The sequence below is a fragment of the Theobroma umbraticum genome, unplaced genomic scaffold (genome assembly GCF_002168275.2).
Source record: "Theobroma umbraticum cultivar Fairchild unplaced genomic scaffold, ASM216827v3 scaffold_56.0, whole genome shotgun sequence".
NCBI lineage: Eukaryota > Viridiplantae > Streptophyta > Magnoliopsida > Malvales > Malvaceae > Theobroma > Theobroma umbraticum.
This window is the reverse complement of record NW_018397256.1, coordinates 13303925-13325132: the sequence shown is the minus strand read 5'-3', so window position 1 is coordinate 13325132 and position 21208 is coordinate 13303925. Positions and strand designations below refer to the sequence as shown.

Genomic DNA, 21208 nt, shown 5'->3' with positions numbered 1-21208 from the left:
ACAGTCGAATGTTTGCTTCCTAATTGAACCAGATTTCTTTGCACTTTGACTATGAATAACACATCAACCAGTTGATGTTATTGAAACAAAGAGTTACAAGAGTTATGAAAAGTCGGGCCCGATTTTTCCATAATACAATCTTATTCATTTGGAACAATAATCAACAAGCAGGTTTTACACAATACGATCTTTGTTGGAATCATCAGGAACTGAGATTATGCTCAGTCAAGGCGATGGAGGAGGTACTCAACTTCAACATCCTTTGTCAGGGGAATCACCCAATCTCCATAGAGCCGGGAAACAATAGCTGGATTTACTTTGTACTTCCCCTTGTTGCCATCATCACCGAGCGTCACTTCCTGGCCAAATGTCATTGCCTTCTTCTCGACCCTCTTCTTCACCGCTTCTTCCACTCGAGCAAAGGTCAACAAATTGATCAGGGTATCTCTATCCTGAAACAGCCAAAACATTGTTCCAAGCAAGACAAGTCAAAACGATCATCTTCACCAAAAGATAGATCTCAAATAATGTCCCCAGTTTACATGCAGCATTGGGAACATAATGACTACCTAACAGTCAGAACGTTCGAGTACGGTCAAATATGCCATTTAGACAATGAGATTGAAGTACCTGAGCACGAATTGCTGGCTCGTAGTCTTTCCTTTCATCTCTGAATTTAACTTCAGCTACAAGTTTTCCATAATGTATTCTCCTGGAGAGGGCCTGAAGGGAGGAGCAACATATTTTAGAGTCATTGCTAGAATAGATCTAACTTTGTGTCCTGAAAGGGTACTCTCACAATTGTGTGAGGATTTGGAACACCATTTGGAAGGGCAACACAATTCCATTGCACCAAAAATAGAGATTTCTTCTTGCAGAAACTTCTAACTTCATATCATAGATAAGAAGACATTACAAGAGCTTCTTACCTGTAAACACTCAAGATCACGAGCAGCTGTTGATGCATAGTTTCCATCATCACCAGGAGTGACAAACAATGGAAGCAGTTCATTGAAATACATATCCCATATGATCTTATTTATGTTTACAGACATGGCTGCAGGATGCAAAACCTGTGGTCTTGGAATTAGTTCAAAATATAATCGAATCTGTTTCTAGTATTAGGAAAACTGAGAAGAGAAACAACAGGCACTAGCTTAGGAGAATAAATTACCTCAGGATTCTTCTGAGGTGGCACCTGTGAGGGTGGTAGATTATCTGGGAAGAATGGATGTTCCTCAGGATTCTCATATCTCCCAGCCTGTCACACATTCAAATTTACGATGCATTCACCACTCAATGTCAACACAGATGAACTAATAGAACAACTGAAGCCAAACAAATTCCATTGATTGCAACTTTGTTGCCATGGTTTCTACCAAATCCACAGCTTTCATTTTCACCCCTTAATTCTTGAATGAGAATACTGTCAACTTGCACCAGCATGGAACAACTTTATGAAGATAGCAGGACTAACTAGATCAAACCAACTAAACACTGGCAATAGTTTCAGGATTTCGGATTCTGAACAAATGGTTCAAGCAACCAATGTAGATTCTTTCTATATCCCAAAAAAAAGGAAAAAGTTTTTTCTCTCTTTGAGTGAAATGTGCCAAGACTGAAAAGTGAAGATTCTTGTATTAAAAAATAACTTAATTAGCATTGACAACAAAAAGACAAGAAGTTGCAGATATGCTGTCCCCAAACAAAGTTAGAAGGATCAAACTCTGACGTGTTAGGTCCAGAACAAATCAGTAAAGAAAACAACAACCCATCTGTAAGTTACTTACTCAGGAAGATTTAAAAAAAAAAAACGAAGACCTAACATTCTTGAGATGAAGGAAAGAGTTTTACCTTGGCTTGGATGGCCTCTGTTTGTTTCACAATGAACTCAACCAAAGAGCCGCCGGACCCAGGAACAGAAGAAGCGTAAGATTTGTCGTAGGTTGGAGAATTTAAAGGAAACCTGGCTCTCTCTATGAGACTGAAAACAATGGTGTCTTCTTGCCTGATCAATGACTCTCTTATCAATTCTAGCGTCAACCCATCGCTAACATTGGACTCTGCTTTCGCCATTTCGTGTTTACAAGCTGAAGATGTCAAACAGACAAGAATTAGCAGCATTACCAGAGACATGTTTATTTTAGTCAAAGACCAAAAACAAAAACCAAACCAAATACGACCCAAAGTTATAGGATTCAAGATTTGGATCAAACCATTATTAACTACTCACATTTATGATAAAAAGTAAACGTACCCGGAAGAGGAAAAGTAAACGGGAGCTGAAGAGTAGGATCTTGACAGATGATATTTCTCTGTTTTTACTTCTTAATCTGCCAGGACAACGACTTTCCCGGTTTGAATTCTGTGGCAGCAATGACTCGCCGGTTCCAGCCAACTAATCCATCCAGGAGTAGATGGAATCCTTGACAAAAGAAAACAGGCAAAAAGTTGGGTGCGAGAGCGCAAGGGGGCTACTTTTCTTTGCGTTCAAACTACAATCAGCCAAGCTTTAAAAACGTACAACTTTTTTGGGTGGTGGCGGCTCAGGCCTCGCGTGATTGCTGGATATGTTCGTATATCTGTCTTATCTTGTTTGTCCCTAGTTCTTCTTCGAACCCATAAAAAAGAGAACCTGGCTGGTTTCTGGCCCTTTGTCGTTCTAAGAATGGAAACCCTATCTCCGGGGACTAATTACTGGTCATTAATGGCCAAGTTGTCATTTAAGAATATGATGATCTGCCATGTGATTTCTTTGTTAAATAGTTTGTACTGAATAAAGAATGTTCATGGACTCATGGGCTGCATACTTCGAACCGGGCTTTGCTTTTTGGTCTAGGCTTGGACTAGTTGCTCAATCTTTGAGCACCTTCATTCCTCATCTTTCTCTCTATGTTTCTTACTAAAGCCTTGTTTTTTTTATCTAAATCTTGTTCAAAGCAAGACTCTTCATAAGTCAATAGGCATTTAAAACGAACTAAAAAGAAAGACATCTAAGCTAAAAATGCAAACAAATTCAATGATGATATCAACTCTAAATCAAGCATGCTATAGTTTTAAGAAAATCCCTAAAATTGAAGTCTAATGAAAACCATAAAAAGCTCCGAACATTTGACTGAATGGATGATTCGTCATTGTTTTATCCTGTTTCGAGAATTAGGTCCAAATCCTCCCATCTCCCGATATTAGAAGAAAAAATTGAAGACTTTTCGTATATACCTAATAATAAAACAAAATCAGTTTTATGCAGACCATTCATCCACAAACTATATGGCTTCAATCTGTATACTAGTTCCCTGTTTTCTCACTTATCATTACATTTGCAACCTAGTCAACTAGACATGCCCAACCCAACACGGCAATACATGAAGCAAAAAACAAAGAGTACAAATACAAAGGGGAGCAACTTAATCTTTAAACACCAACAACTGTCATGGTGGTGGTTTTTCAGCTACATGGTAACTCTCAGAAGTGCCGTAGCAAATTTTTCTCACCTCGAGAAGTGGTGAGTATGTTGACCATGGTGGAAATCAAGTCGTGAAGGTTCTTTAACACTCCTTGACAAAAGATGGGCAGTGTCTTTCCACCAGGAAATCTCTCTTTCCCTTTCTCGAAGTTCTTGCCTTGCACGTCCCAAAGCAGCTTCTAATTCTCTTATCTGTTCCTGCTGCCTCGTTTCGAGCAATTCATGCAACTTTCTCTCGAGTTCAAATGGAGGAACCCCAGACTGCGACTCCGAACAGTCTTCTTCTTGACAATCACTTGCAGGGTCAATTACTTCTCCACAGCTTATACCATAGCTTCTCGAGGAAACAGTGCTGTTAATTGTACTCTCCTATAGTGGCAAACAATACCATTTAACATAACGGGGAATTAGTAAGGATTTCATAATCGAAAGTGCATTCTACCATCTCTTTTGAAAGCAACAACAGAATGTTAAGCAGGGATTCATATTAGACATGCGAAATTAAGAATATTAAGTTTTCTTGTACCTCTACAGTATCCTGAGGTGGGTTTGTGGGCAAGTTGCCTGAATCCAAATGGAGTTGTAAACGTTCTAACTCAGCTTCAAGCTCTGCTTCAAGTCTATCCATTCCCTCTAAACAATCATCAGGTACATCATCACATTTCACAGACTGATCAAACAACACCTTATTTGGTCTCGGATTGCTGTTAAACCACAAACCTTCCTGGACGCCATCGTTTGATTCAATCTTCTTAGCAACTATTAAATCTTTATTTCCCAGTTCCTCTTTAGCATTTTGAAGAACACCTTCCATTTGGATTCTCAATTCCGTCATCTTTTGAAGTTCATTTTTACTCTCGGCAATCATACGTAGCAAACAGCACCCTATTCCCACATTGAAATCAACTTCCCTTCTACATCTTTCTGATTAAAAAGAAAAAGAAAAACTATTAGTGTCTGCAAGTCAAAACCCCAATCATAAACAATCAGAAACTAACTTTTCACCTGTTGACGAGTCATGACCGTCGGTACCATCATGTGGTGCCTCGTCATCGTCCTCTTCTTTTCTATCCCCAACAATCCTCCGCTTCACCTTCCCACCCGTAAGCCCAGACAGCAAGCGAGCAGCGAACCGGAACGAGGAGGCGCAGTTTAACCCCCTGCAACCGTCCATGAGAAGGAGGCTTTCTTCTTCGTGTTCTTGGAGTAAAAGCACGTCGGCGATGCGTAAAGGAGGGGAAGATTTGGATTTATGGAAGGGAGAGAATACGAAGGGCTTAAACTTTAAGACTGTCCTCATCGGTGATTGAGATTTTCCAGGCTGCAGATAGATTGCAGAAGGGAAATGGGAAGACGGTGATAGAAGAAAATTAAATGAGAATAATGTGAAGTACAAAGCAACAGAGGGGAGCGTTTTCAATTCTGGAAATATTTTGGAGGGAAAGTTTTGATTTTGGGTTTTCTTTTTTTTTTTTTTAATTTTTATTCATAGTTATTTTTAATTTTAACTTTCGATGATAATTGATATATAACAAATTATACATTTGTAATAATACGATCACCTGATATATTGTATCAATTGTCATATAATTATTGTCGATTATTACGTAATTACATTAAATATTGTGTTCACATTATCTAATACAAAAACAAAAAAAATCAATAATAATTTAAAATTAAAAATTTATACTAATATAAATTATAAAATAAAAAATTATTTGAATTTAATAAAATAATAATTATTATATAAATTTATAATATTTAAATCATAAAAGCACTACTATTATTTAAAAAAAAATGTTGGGGTGACATTAATATAGTTTATGGGTTGGTGGGTGGGCAGAATATAGGAGCGGATAGTGGGTAATGGGGCCAAAAGTAGAAGAAAATGTGGCTTATTTTTAGCCCTTATTTTATTTTGATAATAATTTATGTCTATGTCTTATCAATATAGAAGTATAATAGAAAAGGGGTATGTGACATATGTTTTGATTTTTTTTGGTACTATTAATTCAATATCTCTTTATTATTTTTTCTAGAAGCTTGATAAATTTATTCTCATATATATTAATATAATAACAAAGCAAGAAACAAATCAAACAGCTATTGAATCATAACTTTTTTCTTTTCAATGATGAGAATTTGCTCTTTTTTTTTAATTGTAAGGGAGAGGTTTGAAAATAATATACAAGAGTTTGATATTAAGAACAATCAATAAAGATATAAAATAGTGAGGAATTTTTAAATTATTTTAAAAATATTTAAATATTTTTTAATTTTATTATGTTTATTTTAAGTTGTTATAATTTTATCTTTTATCAAATAAACTCGTATTGTTAATAGATATATTAGATGGTATTAATGTAAATAGTAAAAATATGATGTGATCTTATTATCATACATATCATATAATTATTCATTATACATATTAGCATACCACATGATATTGAAATAACAAATAATATTTTGATTAGTAATTATTTATTAAATATTAATCATAATAATTTATTTAATTTAAAATAAAAATATATAAAATTAATTAAACATAATTAAAAATAAAATTTTATTTAAAATTTTTTAAAATAATTTAAAAACTTTTTAGATATTGTACTTTCAAAATTGATAACCAAAACCATATATATGAAGGAAAATTTCCACCAAATGAAGGAAAACAACTTGTTAATCCTCTTTTTTGTCCAAAAACTGACATCATTGAGCAAGGGAAGAGAAAATGCCATGGACGAAGCTTGCGAAGGAGGCTAGAGACTGACAGAGTGACAGTTGCCGTGGCCGAGAGAAGCCTGACGCGTGAAGAACGCTCAAAGGTTTGGAAGAGAAGAGAATGCTTGGAATTGAAACTTGAATGCACATGGACGACTTTTCTTGCTTGCAATGCAATGGCAAAATGATTTTTATTTTTATTTTTCTTTTTATTTTTTTGGGTTTGGTGGTCTTATAATTATAATTATTATTATTATTATTATGGTAATTATTGTTGGGACTACGTGGAGCTTTGAATGTTCACGTAACCCAAGAATGTTATAATCATCAACATATAACAACTGTCACACTGTTTCATTCCTTGTTTTGACCATGCTTTTGGCTTTTGAAACATTTACGAATATAATAATTTTTTCCAATCCTAGTTTTAAATGGGATTTTAATTACGGCTACGAATACATTTATTACACTACACAACAAGATGATTATCTTATTAAAATTTATATAATACAATAATTTTATTTACATGAGTTAAATCATATTATATGAATTAATAGAATAATATAATTAATTAAACAAGTTAAGATTTAAAATGCCATAACTTTCAATTCAAAATCATTTAAGTCTAATTATTCTCGTGTGGTGTTAACAGAGTGCATCTAAATTTGCCGAGTTTTGTTTTGTGGGGTTTGAAGGATTAAAGAGTTAATTAAGTTTAATGAGAACAATAAACAAGTTGAAAAGAAAAAGATAGGTAGGGTACCTTTATTTGGGCTTTTATTCCGAGGCGATGGGTCTGACCAAACCCTAGTGGATTCATCCAATCCTTAATTTCTTCAACAAGGCTTGGTGGAACCATTAAAGTGGTACGTCGGCCCCTTTTCCCCACCCATTGCGCCTTGTTCCTTGTGTGTTTGTTACTACTTTCAAAACATTTTATGCATGTTTTTATTTTTTAACATAAAAATCTCCCTTCAAGTGGGGGTTAATTAAAGTTAACACGAAAATGATTTCTTAATAAATGTGTAAATTATCAAATTATCAATCATATTTTAAAGCTATAACCATAATCATTCAATCTATTGTAACGTATAAATGTATCAAATATATTCTCTTTACGTAAAAGCTTGTACCATAAAAAATTTTTAATTTACATAAAAAACTTTATGCGAGATTTACATAAATTCAATTAAGATATCTTATTTGAATGTTTTAAAAATGATGCTATTATTTAATATGTCAAAATCTTAATACGAATTTTTATTATGATTGGCTTACTTTTGGTGGGACGTTTGTTTTTTATTTTAATTTCATGACACTTTTTTGTTAATATGTGTAGCGACTTTGATTTAACAACCTAACCCACAGGTGATTTGATCTTGAGCAAGGATTAGGCCCACAAAACGATTTTCACCTTTTTAAGTCCCTTTTAGTGCATGGATAACGCCTTTAAAGATTAAGCCATGAAAACTACTCGATTAAATGCATAATTAAACAACATTCCATTTATAAAAGATATCGAACTCAGCCTTTAAAATGTTTATCATATTAGTTCGATATTATTTCAATGTATGTTTTTCGGATTCACATTTTCAAATTAAAATTTAATTGTGTAATATTTTAATTGTATTAACTTTTTATTCGAAAAAATGAGTTTATTTTAATTTGATTGTTTTTTACAATCTTGATTAGATCAGTGACTCGTTTTAACTTAGCATCCCTTAGATTAGACTGTCACATTTGTTAAAAGTTGAGTAAGCTCTAATATGCTTGTCGTTGAACTCAACATTTTAACTAAAAAATTATGATTATATAAATTCAAAATTTATCTCAATTTTTATGGATATAAGATTAATGATATATAAATTTTATACATTATTATGAAAGGGAATGTTATTATCTTATTTATAAATAAAATTAACAATTTAAAATAAAAAATAAATATTTTTAATTTTGTACATTACATGATAATTGAGTACAAATAAAAACAAGATGGAACCTTAAAAAATGAGCATATTTTTTACAAAAAAAAAAGAAAGAACAACAATATTCCATAATTTCCAAATTTGTAGGAACAATCATTTGCATTGACTTTGTCACATGGACATGGTTGGCTCAACATTCATCAAACAAAAACAAAATTATTTCCTGTGAATCTTTGAGTATTGATTCATTATATAATTTGAAGAGAAAAAAAGAGAGAGTAATGAAGAAACTGAAGCGGGGAGCTATCGTTATCGTCATCCATTAACAGACAGACACGAAAGGAGGAAAGGGACAGAACACAGAGACAAAGCTGAGATCCTTGGATTCTCTCTCATATTTTATTTGCTTTGGTGTAGTAACAAACCTCTCCCAAATCTCTGTCCATACAAAACCTTGTTTTGCAATAGAATATTCTCACCCCCCTCCCCCCCCCTTCTCTCCTTTCTTCCTCACCCTTTTCTCTCTCCAAGACCTAACTCTTGTATCTCTTAACGTCCCTTGATTGAAAGCTAAGTCTCTCTGACACTTCCTGAAAACTTGTTGCTTCGGAACGCAGCAACATTTCCCATTCCTCTGCCGAGTGCCAATGCAATCATTTGGACCATTCTTCTTCTTCTGCTGCTGCTGCTGATCTCTCTATATTAGCTCAATGTGGGTTTCTTTTCTTCTGGGCTGATTTGAGTTTTGTTGGATCTTGGAACGACAATGGCGTTGTTTAGGAAGTTTTTTTATCGAAAGCCGCCTGATGGGCTTTTGGAGATCTCTGAAAGGGTTTATGGTATGCTTTTATTTTTTCTTTAAATTTAGTTTGCTTCTGTGAATCTTAAACAATAATGGGATTAAAGAAATATGGTAATTTGATACACACTCCGTGTGGTTTCATTGTCAAATGGTTGTGACTGTTCTTGTGGGACATGAATTAACATTGAAATTTTTGTTAACAAGTATTTTCTTACTTAAGTTGTCATTAAATGTATGTTTAATGTAACTTATGTAACTGCAGTTGATAGTAGTACAAATGGAAGTGAATGAAATGAGAATAAAATCTAATGCTGACTTGGGAATTTCTTTTTTGGAATACTTAAGTTGGAGACTGTAAAAGGTGCAATGGTATTACAACTCCAGTTCATCAATACTTTTGGGTGAACTTTTTCTGGAGAAAACGAAGCTTACATGTTTAGTGGTATAAATCGCTGGGGATGCTCTGGTAAATATTTTTTTCCAAGGTCAATGGGCCCTCTAAATTTTGAAGTAGTATATCTTTAGTGGACTATCTTCATCAGAAATCAATCAATGCAGTGTAACCCTGCTGCGTGCCTGCGTCATATTAGCAAGAATTCATCCTTTAAGCCATTAGCTTATATGCAAAAATAAGCTGAGGGTTAGTTTAGGCATCATCTTATTACATATTTAGATGCTCTTATTTGTGGCCCTAATTTCAATATGATGTATGCATTTGATTATAATTTATTCCTCTTAGGTCCTCTGTAAAAGACTTGAAAAGGTTACACAACTCTCTCTCTCTCTCTCTCTGGTCGTAGAAGCAGAATAGATTTTGCTTTCCCTATAAGAGTGGTTTTTACTTACTGCAGTATGACAAAGGGATGGAAAATGGCAACTTCATCTCTTTTATGCCTAGCAGTATTTGTGAATCTGTGGTTGGCACTTCAATTATTGAGAACTATTATTCCATTGCCTGTCTGATACCTATTGCTCTGTTGTTTACATTTGTAGTTTTTGATTGCTGCTTTTCAAAGGACATTTGGGAAGACGATGAATATAAAATCTACATTGGAGACATTGTGGGTCAACTCCGTGATCATTTTCCTGATGCTTCATTCATGGTGTTTAACTTCCGAGAAGGAGAGTACCAAAGTCTGATTGCTAGCATATTGTCCGAGTATGATATGACTGTAATGGACTATCCTCGTCAATATGAAGGTTGCCCATTACTCACAATGGAAATGGTCCATCACTTCTTGAGATCAAGTGAAAGCTGGCTCTCACTTGGGCAACAAAATGTGATCTTAATGCATTGTGAACAAGGTGGGTGGCCAGTTTTGGCATTTATGCTTGCTGCTCTCTTGATATATAGGAAGCAGTTCACTGGCGAGCAGAAAACATTAGACATGACCTATAAGCAAGCGCCTCGTGAGCTTTTGCAGTTGATGTCCCCCCTGAATCCACTACCCTCTCAACTAAGGTATCTTCAGTACGTCTCTAGGAGAAATTTGGGCTCAGAATGGCCTCCAGCAGATAGGGCCCTTACATTAGACTGTATTATTATAAGATATATTCCAAATATGGATGGAGAGGGGGGCTGCCGACCAATATTTAGGATATATGGACAGGATCCTTTTATGGCTGCTGACAGGACTCCCAAAGTTCTGTTCTCTACACCAAAGAAGAGTAAACTTGTTCGGTATTACAAGCAGGTGGTTCTGATTCTTTTTAGTCTAAATAGCTTTTTCCTTCATTCTTTATTCTAGTTTTGTTCATTTTGTTTTGAGCGAAGAGCTACTTCTTCCTCATCAACATTCAGAATGTGATTTCTCTTGCATTCAACTTTGAAAATGAAGTTACACTTCTCTGAATTGTAATTATTTATTTATATCTTCAAATTCTTCATTATTCTTGCAGGTGGATTGCGAACTAGTTAAAATTGACATCCATTGCCATGTTCTGGGTGATGTTGTGCTCGAATGTATTAGTTTGGATAGTGATCAGGAGCGAGAATCAATGATGTTCAGGGTCATGTTTAATACGGCCTTTATAAGATCAAACATTTTGATGCTTAATCGTGAAGAAATTGACATCTTATGGAATGCTAAGGACCTATTCCCAAAGGACTTTAGAGCAGAGGTATATATTTATCTTCCTCTGTCCTTGATTATGTCTTGTGCTGTATAAAATTTGTTCTGTTTTTGGATAGTTATTACTTTATGTGTTGGTGAAGGTTATCTTCTCAGAGATGGATGTTGCAACTTCTGTTATGTCAATTGATTTGCCGGGTATAGAAGAGAAAGATGGTCTTCCCATGGAAGCTTTTGCTAAAGTTCAAGAGATTTTCAGCAATGTTGATTGGCCATCTCCAAAGAGAGATGTAGCAAATATGCTTCAGCATATCTCAGTATCAAATAAACTACAAGAAAATTCAGAGACAGGTTGCTCCAAGGGTATGGAAAGAGCCAGTGTCTTGCATGATAATGAAGTTAAGGAGAAATCAAAAGTACAGGCATCAGAACACCTGATCACAAGTCCAACATCCACTGCTTTGGAGAAACAATCTACATTCTCTGTTAAACCATCTTTGGATGCAAATTCAACTAGAAAGAAGTTTGAACCCCAAGAAGTCCAGGTTGCTCCCCAACAGCCTGCACAATCTATACCATCTTCTGAATCATCCTCAGATCCAAGCCCAATGGAGGCGCTAACTGAATTGCATGAACTTCGAGTTGCTCCTCAAGAACCACAACATTCCAAGAAGTCTAGTAAAACATCCCCAGAAGCCAATTCAATTAGAAGGAAAGTGGAAACCCAAGAGCTTCAAATCGCACTTCAACAGCCAGCACAATCTATATCATCTTTCAAACCAACCCTGGATGTAAATTCAATCAGAAAGAAAATTGAACCTCAAGAACTTCAGGTTGCTCTTCAACGGCCTGCACAGCCTAAGATCATATCCCAGCGAGTACCTCAGTCTTCAATCTCTGTTCCAGTTTCATATTGCAATTCCTTGCAAGGTTCACCCGTGCCAATATCAAGATACCATAGTGCACCTTCAGCCCTTGGCATTACAGCTCTATTGCATGATCATGTTGTATCTAAAAGTGAAGAATGCATTCATCCTGTGACATTACCTTTATCTTCCTCAGCTATTTCATCTCCTCTACCAAATACACCTAAACCTCTGCAGCTGAGTCTTGCAATTACTACTGCTACTGCTTCACCTGGTGCACAATCTTCCAGTGAAGCTCCCCTGATAACAAAAGCTTCGTCAAGTCTTTCAGCTCTAGCGACCTCAAAAGCAACACATACTGAACAACCTGGAACCACATCGCTAGCTAGAGGTCGGTCATCATTTGTTCCTCCCCCTTCTCCATTGCCTTCTCTTTCTGGAGCGTCTTTGGAAATGGAGAAGTCCAATTCAACCTCATTTCCCTCTTATCTACCCCCTTCTTCTCTGGAGGTATCTCCTTCACCTGCAGCCAAGAAGTTCCGGTCGCCCCCACCCCCACCCCCTCCTCCACCTTCCTCATTTTCAGGGGCATCTCCATCTCCCTTGGTTACAAACTCACTCCAATCTCCCCGTCCCCCTCCTACCCCTCCTCCTGTTTCTAGCAAATCTCCTCCTATGGTCAAGAACTCACTACAATCTCTTCCTCCTCCCCCTCCCCTGCCTTCCTCTTTGAGTGCATCTCTATCTGCCACAGTCAAGAACTTGTTCCAGTCACCCCCTCCTCCACCCCCACCTCCTTCATTCTCAGGAATATCTCCATCTTCTACCATTAAAATTTCGTGTCCAGCCCCTCCTCCTCCTCCACCTCCTACCATTGCTTCCTCAGTCACCAGCTCTATTTCTTCTCCATCACAATCTCGGACATCAGGACCTCCTCCACCACCTCCACCTCCCCTACATTCTGGACCTGTCTTAGATCCTACTAGTAAAGCCTCAGTGCCACAGCCACCCCCTCCTCCTAGTCTTGCCCCGAAGGGTCCTTCATCAAACAAAGCTGCTCATGTTCCGCCTGTGCCACCTCCTCCAGCTCCTTGTGCCAAAGGTTTATCTAAAGCAGGTGGTACCTCTCCACAGTCACACTCAGTAAGTAATGGCAATATACCTTCAATTCCTGGACCACCTTCTGGTGCTCCTTTGAATTTGAAGGGACGGGGCATATCACGTATAGGTTCCAAAACTCAGGCTCCCAGAAAGACCAACTTGAAGCCATATCATTGGTTAAAGTTATCAAGGGCTATGCAAGGAAGCTTATGGGCTGAGGCACAAAAACCTGAGGAAGCTTCCAAGTATGCATCTTGTTTCTATAACTGTTTTTGTCACAGAAATATATCAGTTCATATAATAATATAGAGATGTGCTATGGTTCTTTTTCTAAATCTGTGCTAGGGCTCCAGAATTTGACATGTCAGAACTTGAGAGTCTTTTCTCTGCGGCTGCACCAAATTCAGATAATAGTATCGGGGATGGGAAATCAAATCGCCGTGCCTCAGGCCGTAAATCTGAGAAAGTACAGCTGGTAATTAGCATGTTAATTTTTTTGAACAGGTTGCAGCCCATTATATTCCTCTTGATTGCCTCACCAAAGGTTGTAAATCCTGTTTTTATACCTAATTAGAGCTGAAAGGATTTTTTTCCCTTTAAACCTGTCTGCTGTTCCATATAGTTTTGATGGTGATTTTCCATAAGTGATATTTTTTCTTGGTTGGCCCTCCTTTTTATCTTCTTGACAAACACTTCTTCATCTTGGAGCATCTAATCCGAGTTTGCTATCTCACAAGAAATTCATTGATATTGCAGATTGAGCTTAGGCGGGCATATAATTGTGAAATCATGCTCACTAAAGTTAAAATTCCTTTGCCTGATTTGATGGTAAGATAAACCATATGGCATTTCTCATAAAATACATTCTACTTAATAATTGTAGTTTAGGTTTTCCATCATAGTTCAATGTGCTGGAGACAGGTATTATGGTTTTTTACTGTAAGTAAATGACAAGATTTAATTCATCAACAGTTTTTGTGTATATATTTTAGGCTTAGATATTTCTTACTTTTCTTCCTTTCTTTTTTTCAATTATATTATTTTTTCCCTTGCTACTTGACTGCCAAAATTATAACATTACATTTTCCACACGCCAGTTTGCAAATTGTTGCCCCTGAAACATTCTTCAATTGGTCGTTTTCATTCTTACTTCTCTGCCACTATGTTGCAGAGTTCAGTCCTTGCCTTAGACGATACGGCATTAGATGCTGATCAGGTTGAGAACCTTATTAAATTTTGTCCTACAAAAGAAGAGATGGAATTACTCAAGGTAGTGAAAATATGTGCTTATCTTTTCCTAATTTGTCTTCTTAAAGTAGTAGTTTTCAGATTTTTCAGACCCCTTGTACTTATGTTCGTAACTATCCATGTAGAATGAAATAATTTGGTACATTATGCCAATAATCCTGTTTTAAGTAATGATCATATTATTAATTTCAGGGTTATAATGGTGATAAGGAAAACTTGGGAAAATGTGAACAGGTTAGTGCAGTATCTTTGTTTTATACACTTTTCTTTAACAATTTATTTTGTATTATACCTGATTATCTGCCTTGTATTTTGTGACAGTTTTTCCTAGAACTGATGAAAGTGCCACGAGTAGAGTCGAAGCTAAGAGTTTTCTCATTCAAGATACAATTCTGTTCCCAGGTATGAGGAGATCCTATGTCATCAGATTGGTATGAGATGCTTTCTGTTGTCATTGTTGTCACCTAATGGTACTTTTTGCACCTTTCCAGGTTTCTGATCTTAGAAAGAGTTTGAATATTGTAAACTCTGCAGCTGAAGAAGTAAATTGAATTTTCTTTTTCGCATGCATTCGGTTTTTCACTTAAAGCTGTTCTTTTGCTGAACAATGTAGTCAATTGTATGATTTCACCAATGCATTGATCAGGTGAGGAATTCGGTCAAATTGAAAAGGATCATGCAAACTATTCTTTCTCTGGGAAATGCTTTGAATCATGGAACCGCAAGGGGTGAGTAATTTTATTAGTAGGTGAAAAATATTTTGTTACAGTCATCTTCTTGTGTTCCACTCTGAGGATGTAGATTTGTCAACCAAGAACACGATCAATCTCCTCCCTGCAGATTTGCCTTCTGTTATTCTGCTTTATTATTGGTGACTGCAGTTTAAATGAGGTGCCTCACCATTTCCTTATTGTTAACTGAGGCCACAATGTTTTACAGCCACTGTGTGTGTCGAGTAATCCTGTGATCTTTTCCCAACTGCAAAGAATAGAAATCTGTAACCTTATTGAAATGAGCTTCTGGTCACTCTAATTTGATATTTTTGTTCTGTGAACCATCTCCGCAATTGGTATTGTTGGTTTTGTACATTCTTCTCCCAGATGGCAATTCTGTACAATCTTTTGAAGAATCATCTATTCACTCCAACTTTTTCCTTAATTGTGGTTTCCCTCCCACAGGTTCTGCTATTGGTTTTCGGTTGGATAGTCTACTCAAACTCACTGACACACGAGCTCGGAATAACAAGATGACTCTCATGCATTATCTTTGTAAGGTAGAAGATCATTTTGCTGTCAAATTTGCCTGAATAACTTGAATTTTCTTGCACTTTCACACTTATGTTTTAAGGCAGAATGTTTCTCTGCGTTGTTGATAAGACCACGGTAAAATGCATGAATTGTGCAGATGTTCCCTGCATCATGGTTTAACTTGGTTAAAGACTAACTTCTAAATGTGAAGGTTGCTAAGATCATGAACAATTTTTGCAGGAAAAAAGCATGGCATGTTGCCTTGTTTTTCCATTTGGAATAATGAGATATAATGACTTTAACACTTAAAAAATATAAATCAGGATTGCAAGAAAGTCTGCAATATCTTTCTTGCTTAGCAAGCTTATTGTCTCTTTGTAAGTGGTTTCTACAAGTAATACGCTTCAGGCTACTTTGGAGTGTGTTTCTTTTAAAAGATGGATAGAAAGTTGTTGATTCTTTGCTGAAGCTCATTATCCTACATTTTAAATGCATGTTACTAGTCTAGTGGGGAGAGAGAGAGAGAGAGATTAATTCTATAAATATTCTTTTATTTTTTTCCAAAAACAAAAGATTCTGGGTTAGAAACTGTTTAATTTAGCTGCTTATATTGCTTTGATTACCATTGTAAACCCCAACTTATTCTTTATGAAAATATTAATACATACTTTCTGCTAATGGCCTGTGTAGGTGCTGGTCGAAAAGTTACCAGAATTACTAGATTTTCCAAAAGACCTTGTGACTTTGGAATCTTCAACAAAGGTGATTCTCCTTTTGAGGTCATATTTAATTTGCTTAGCATTTGGCATATGCTGCTAAGCTAAATTATTGATTACCATGCAGATACAATTGAAATGTTTGGCAGAGGAAATGCAAGCAATTAGTAAAGGGTTGGAGAAAGTTGTACAAGAACTGACTGCCTCAGAAAATGATGGTGGCGTGTCTGAAACTTTTTGCAGGGTAATTCCTATATATCAACTAGTTGTTTTGCTGAGGTTCAAGGCTTTGGTCAAAAGTGCTCAAGGAGCCTTATTTGACATCTTTAACATTCAGCATTGAGCTTCTTGATATGACAATCAATTATAGCAGGCCAACATGAACTGGTGTGAACATCCTTCCAAATTATTTTAGCAATCATACATTCATTGTGACACCTAATGTGCCCAAAGGTAGAACTTCTTCAGCCTCCAAAATGTTCAGGTGCCAATCAAGAGTGCCATGGCCACTCAGCTGATCAACAAGTCCATCACTTGTCTTAGGAATTATAATTCGTTTGATCAATAATTACTTTCAAATAAATTGTCATCCTTCTACTTATTTTTCTTATTCCTCATACTTTTTTGAATAACAACTAATGCTTTTATTTATTTAAACATTCAGACCTTAAAGGAGTTCCTTAGTTTTGCTGAAGGTGAAGTCAGGTCTTTGGCTTCACTTTATTCCAGTGTGGTGTGTATCAACTCTTGTTTTAATGAGTTTTTCTTCAGAAATCTGCATTGTGCTTGTAACATAACAGACTCATTAGACATTTCTAAATTGGATGTCTTCAGGGTAGAAATGCAGATGCCTTGGCTCTTTATTTTGGAGAAGATCCAGCACGTTGCCCATTCGAGCAAGGTAGTTGTTAGTCTTAACAAGTTTGTTTCATGCTTATCACCGATAACCCTGCACCACTCTAGGAGAGTAAAGTATATCAAAAGAACTGATTCATTTACATTTCGTTACTATTCTTTTTGATGCAAGTAAAGTGGGGGCAAGGCGAAAGGGGGAGGTTTTTGAACTCTGGCCTGCCCACTCCTGCTTCTCTTACTTAAGCAATATGCTAAGGTCCTTGCTAGACATTTTGTTATTTGATGAGATGAATGTCATGGATATATGTAGCTGAAGAGCTATGCATGTTATATATGCCTTAGCTTTTCTCTGAATAATTAATGCTTCATGTTTATAACTGTCGGTGCAGCTTATAATATGCTGTTGTGTAAGTAAAGTTGCCACTGTAAAATTATTTGACTTCTTTAGTTGCTCCTCCTTAATTCTTTCTAGTACATGTTTTGAAATGAAGAGAAAATTCAGTCATCAGATTCTCTGTTGCAGTAACCTTGCAATTCATGACTATAGTTATTTAAATGACTTGGCATATCTGCATTAAGAGTAAGTGCACTCAGAATGGAAGAAAGATATTGGTTCATTTAATAGGGATGAAGAACAGTGAACAGTTTGTTAAGAAGATAGCAAATAAGGACATTGTGAGATTGTGAATGACAGAATGGAAATGTAATGGTCTAATTAATGAGAGGTCATTAGCAACTTCTTCTTTTTGTTTGATGGAAAAAATATTTCTACTGATCCTCAATTGCAATAGTTTGAGTGATGATGTCCTATCTGGTTTCCCTCGCCTGATCTAGTAATTGATGGTTGCTTTTGTTTTCTTAAGTCACTTCAGTGGACACCTGTATAAAGTTGATATGGTTTAGATATGACTTCGAATGATTTGGGCTGCTATCAGCCAACATGCACCCGTGTGAATATCAGCTTCACAGCTGTTTAGTTTGGAGTGTTGCTCTTTTACATTATTTTGTTAAGATGTATGACTTTCCATTAATCTGAAACTTTTCCTATAGTTGTGTCTACCCTGCTCAACTTTGTGAGGATGTTTGTCCGAGCACATGACGAAAACTGCAAGCAGCTTGAATTGGAAAAGAAGAAAGCACTGAAGGAGGCAGAAAATGAGAAGCTGAAAATTAGTACTCCCCCAAAGGAGTCCGAACACTTGATACGAAGTCCAATCAAGAGTGCCAATGTTCAATGATAGACGCTCATAAGCTCCATATTCCTATTAATTAACATGACATTCTCCCATATGAAATAAGTACGGTTTTGCTCCATGGAGTGAATACCCTTGGAAGCCTGGAGCGTGAATTACAACTGCCAACATTTTTATCACTGTCATGAAGAAGAATGTCTCACATATAATCTGACAGCAAGAATAAGGAGTTATAAATTAAAATGCAGGTGGTGCACGGTGGCGCCAAATACCAATTTCAGATTGTAAGGCTATTCTAACTGCATTCTGGTTTTGGACATTTATGTTGTTGCTGAGTTCTGTATCTGCCAATTCATTCTTTAACATGCCTTGTGGTTTTGGAGCAGTGCTGATGGATGAAGTTCTTTAGGTCCTCTCAAGCCACTTGTACTATACCTCTCAAAAATTTTGTTGTAAAAATGTAGGAGTACATAATAGTTTTATGCTCTCTTTTCAATATATATATATATATTCCTGTAAATTTTTAGGTATAGGAATGTAAATGTCAATATGATATCTATATCCAGATCAAAGTCCCCTCATTTCTAATTGTACTGTGCTTCTCTCACTCTCACTCTCTCTCTGAGGATCTCTTGGGTCTATTCCATCCATGTTGCCTAATGCCAATCTATTTTCTTTCCAAGATTAATTGGCCTGTAGATTGTAATCAATTTAAGAGATTTTGGTCTTTTGAGTAATTAATGCCTACAGCTGCACTCCAGAAAAACTCATTCTAGATAATCACAGGTTTTTATCTTGGATGAAGATGGGTCCAATTGCACCTCTGGAGCTACCAGCCTATGCAAAATTACTAGTTACTGGATTACTAGTTGTAAAATAACCTTCTAACTATTTTAAATTACCCTATATTCGGTCATGGGATGGATTCAGGTAAAGTTTTTAGTACCCATCTCGGTTTGGGGTAGGTTTTGGATATTATCCTTAATTACCATAGTAGTAAAACCACAAAAAAAAAAAAAGGGTGTATGAATCATGATCATTTATCAAGATAACCTTCACATTTGTAATATTTGATCAAGTTTTTGCTGAACCTTAACCTGATTTGAAGACATGTTATTTTAGATGCATAATAGTTTATGGAAACATCAAGTAGCCAGCATGCTGCCTTGCTTGCACTTTAACATTGATCTTCAAGAAGTGCAGTTTTCCAGAAAAATGTTTATCTGGTTTCCAGTACGGATACAAACCCTTTGGTATTTGCTCAATCCCTCGTCACATTTTAAAAATTACAATTTTTTTTGTTTAAAGTTTTTGAAGTTCATGGGGTTGATGGTCGTAGTCCGTTGATGGAGCGGGCAACTGCTGCAGCTAAAGCTACGGTGAAATTAGGATCTTTTGTTAAGGACGCAACATAGTCTTCAATTCTCTTGTTGTCGTGGTCGTTGCAGCTGGTTTCTTGCATAAGATTTCGAGGGTTCCAACTGTTTTCTACGTTGGACCCTGAAAGAGTGAGATCGAGGGTGATGGTCGGTCGAAAAGAATTATTCAGAACTGGGTATGGAGAGCTGGTCGTGGAGAGTACTGCAGAGCTTTCTGTGGAAGACAAAGACTGCTTTGGTGAAGACTGAACATCATGGTTGTGTTGTCCTTCGTATGTTGCCAGAAGGAAAGAGTTGTCCTCCACACATCGCTGAACCTAGAACCAGATGACGAATTGTATTAAAGAGTATAACAGTTTAGCAGGAGAAAACAAAACGCCTTAGGTTTTTTCTTTTCCAAGTCTAGAAATCACAATCAAAATCTCATCAAGTACAAGTCTCAGGAACCCTTTTCCTGTTGCTTTCCATTTTCTAAGTGGGATTGTTAATGAAATGAATACACATTTGTGTATATGCGGAGAATGATGCCTCAGAATATAGCAGTCTGAGCATAAAATATTAGCAGTACCTTCTTTTTGACAGGGCATCCAGGAGCCACGGAGCACCTGAAATAAGCTCGAGGCGACGGGTTATATTTAGTAACTTTCTGGCCGTATTTCCTCCATTGAAATCCATCTTTAACTATCTAAGAAATCATAAGGTAATTATATACATATAATCAAGAACTTTTAACAGGTGAAACAATAAGCTACGTTAAAGAGATGAGATCATCATCATCATGACTTACAAGGCTCTTGTCCCTAGGGTCCGTTTTCACAAAAACCTGTGACGCCTTCTCCATAGCTGGAACTTCAGGTCTGGGTCTCTTGTTCAGGTATTCATCGCATGAACCAATCCGCGTTAAGACGCTGCCTGTTGGCTGCGAGCTTGATTCTCGGAGATAGGCTTCAAGCATGTTGCACTTGCTGCTCATTGCTTCAAGCATTAATCTAAGAGCTTCGTTCGCTCTCTTCAAATGTTCCACCTCCGCTTGGAGAGCTTCCACCTGAAAAAAAAAAGTTTTGCTCTCAAATGTATCAAATCCTCCTTTTGGAAAACGAGAAAAGAAAGCTTATGTACAAATATATTAACCTTCTTTTCATTAGAGTTGGGAGCATCCATGAGAACAGTAGGTTGAAAACCAGACTACTACAAGAGCAAGAAAGATTGTTGATGGAAAAGAAAAAACAAAACTTTCTTGTTAATTTATTAATGAATATAATAATCTATCATGCAGATAATGGGTAGTCTTCTTTTCGCGCCCCGCAGCCTCCACCATGAAAGATCAAAGAAGACTCAGTAGAAGAAGAAGAAGAAGAAGACTGATATAGGGAACTGACGGCCGCCTGCCTGCTTTCGGTTCTCTCTTTCTCCCAAAACTGGCTAGACAATCTACAAGGTGGAAGAGTATTCGGTCTCCCCTTTTACTTTCTCATCCATCAGAAAATTATTGAAATCAAAGCCATGTGTTAGAAAAAATAAAAAAGCAGAGAGATTTCATGGAATTATCATGATCATGGGTATTTAATACATTTCAGAATCGCGATACACGAATCCAATATGCAATCCTAATCTGCA

General features: G+C 36.4%; 4 protein-coding genes across 5 annotated transcripts; 1 reads left to right on the top strand and 3 right to left on the bottom strand.

The window, feature by feature from the left end:
- Positions 1–50: 50 nt before the first annotated feature.
- Positions 51–2724, bottom strand: CM2 (chorismate mutase 2). 2 transcript variants are annotated; one of them, XM_021421766.2, is made up of 6 exons: positions 2258–2724; positions 1855–2090; positions 1175–1261; positions 930–1073; positions 631–723; positions 51–452 (listed from the first exon to the last, which is right to left on the bottom strand). In XM_021421766.2, the coding sequence occupies exons 2-6, from the start codon at positions 2074–2076 to the stop codon at positions 222–224; spliced, it is 777 nt and encodes a 258-aa protein (XP_021277441.1). In that variant the 5' UTR covers positions 2077–2090; positions 2258–2724; the 3' UTR covers positions 51–221. The 2 variants fall into 2 exon arrangements, with proteins under 2 accessions (XP_021277441.1, XP_021277440.1); XM_021421765.1 differs by lacking the exon at positions 2258–2724 and having other exon boundaries at positions 1855–2136.
- A 502-nt stretch (positions 2725–3226) lies between these two features.
- Positions 3227–4917, bottom strand: LOC110411555 (WRKY family transcription factor). Its single transcript, XM_021421764.1, has 3 exons — positions 4472–4917; positions 3993–4390; positions 3227–3835 (listed from the first exon to the last, which is right to left on the bottom strand). Exons 1-3 carry the CDS (start codon positions 4764–4766, stop codon positions 3491–3493), a joined length of 1038 nt encoding a protein of 345 aa, XP_021277439.1. The 5' UTR covers positions 4767–4917; the 3' UTR covers positions 3227–3490.
- Positions 4918–8488: 3571 nt separating this feature from the next.
- On the top strand, positions 8489–18786 carry LOC110410516 (formin-like protein 18). The gene is made up of 17 exons (XM_021420248.2): positions 8489–8951; positions 9908–10608; positions 10814–11035; positions 11130–13198; positions 13299–13428; positions 13710–13781; positions 14125–14223; positions 14394–14435; positions 14523–14603; positions 14693–14743; positions 14848–14929; positions 15380–15474; positions 16139–16210; positions 16292–16408; positions 16829–16897; positions 16999–17065; positions 18070–18786. Exons 1-17 carry the CDS (start codon positions 8879–8881, stop codon positions 18255–18257), a joined length of 4230 nt encoding a protein of 1409 aa, XP_021275923.1. The 5' UTR covers positions 8489–8878; the 3' UTR covers positions 18258–18786.
- Positions 18787–19362: 576 nt separating this feature from the next.
- LOC110411092 (putative WRKY transcription factor 40) lies at positions 19363–21144 on the bottom strand. The gene is made up of 4 exons (XM_021421110.2): positions 20723–21144; positions 20379–20636; positions 20160–20276; positions 19363–19908 (listed from the first exon to the last, which is right to left on the bottom strand). Exons 1-4 carry the CDS (start codon positions 20750–20752, stop codon positions 19531–19533), a joined length of 783 nt encoding a protein of 260 aa, XP_021276785.1. The 5' UTR covers positions 20753–21144; the 3' UTR covers positions 19363–19530.
- Positions 21145–21208: the final 64 nt, after the last annotated feature.

Coding starts and splice junctions, on each gene's coding strand:
- CM2 (XM_021421765.1), bottom strand. CDS start 2,136: ATGTCTCTGGTAATGCTGCTAATTCTTGTCTGTTTGACATCTTCAGCT. Junction 1,074..1,174: donor CACCTCAGAAGAATCCTGAG/GTAATTTATTCT, acceptor CCAAGACCACAG/GTTTTGCATCCTGCAGCCAT. Junction 724..929: donor GTGATCTTGAGTGTTTACAG/GTAAGAAGCTCT, acceptor TCCTCCCTTCAG/GCCCTCTCCAGGAGAATACA.
- LOC110411555 (XM_021421764.1), bottom strand. CDS start 4,766: ATGAGGACAGTCTTAAAGTTTAAGCCCTTCGTATTCTCTCCCTTCCAT. Junction 4,391..4,471: donor CGGTCATGACTCGTCAACAG/GTGAAAAGTTAG, acceptor CTTTTTAATCAG/AAAGATGTAGAAGGGAAGTT. Junction 3,836..3,992: donor CACCTCAGGATACTGTAGAG/GTACAAGAAAAC, acceptor TTGCCACTATAG/GAGAGTACAATTAACAGCAC.
- LOC110410516 (XM_021420248.2), top strand. CDS start 8,879: ATGGCGTTGTTTAGGAAGTTTTTTTATCGAAAGCCGCCTGATGGGCTT. Junction 10,609..10,813: donor TTGTTCGGTATTACAAGCAG/GTGGTTCTGATT, acceptor TTATTCTTGCAG/GTGGATTGCGAACTAGTTAA. Junction 15,475..16,138: donor TCATGCATTATCTTTGTAAG/GTAGAAGATCAT, acceptor TGGCCTGTGTAG/GTGCTGGTCGAAAAGTTACC.
- LOC110411092 (XM_021421110.2), bottom strand. CDS start 20,752: ATGGATGCTCCCAACTCTAATGAAAAGAAG. Junction 20,637..20,722: donor CCAACTCTAATGAAAAGAAG/GTTAATATATTT, acceptor TTTTTTTTTCAG/GTGGAAGCTCTCCAAGCGGA. Junction 19,909..20,159: donor GATGCCCTGTCAAAAAGAAG/GTACTGCTAATA, acceptor ATCTGGTTCTAG/GTTCAGCGATGTGTGGAGGA.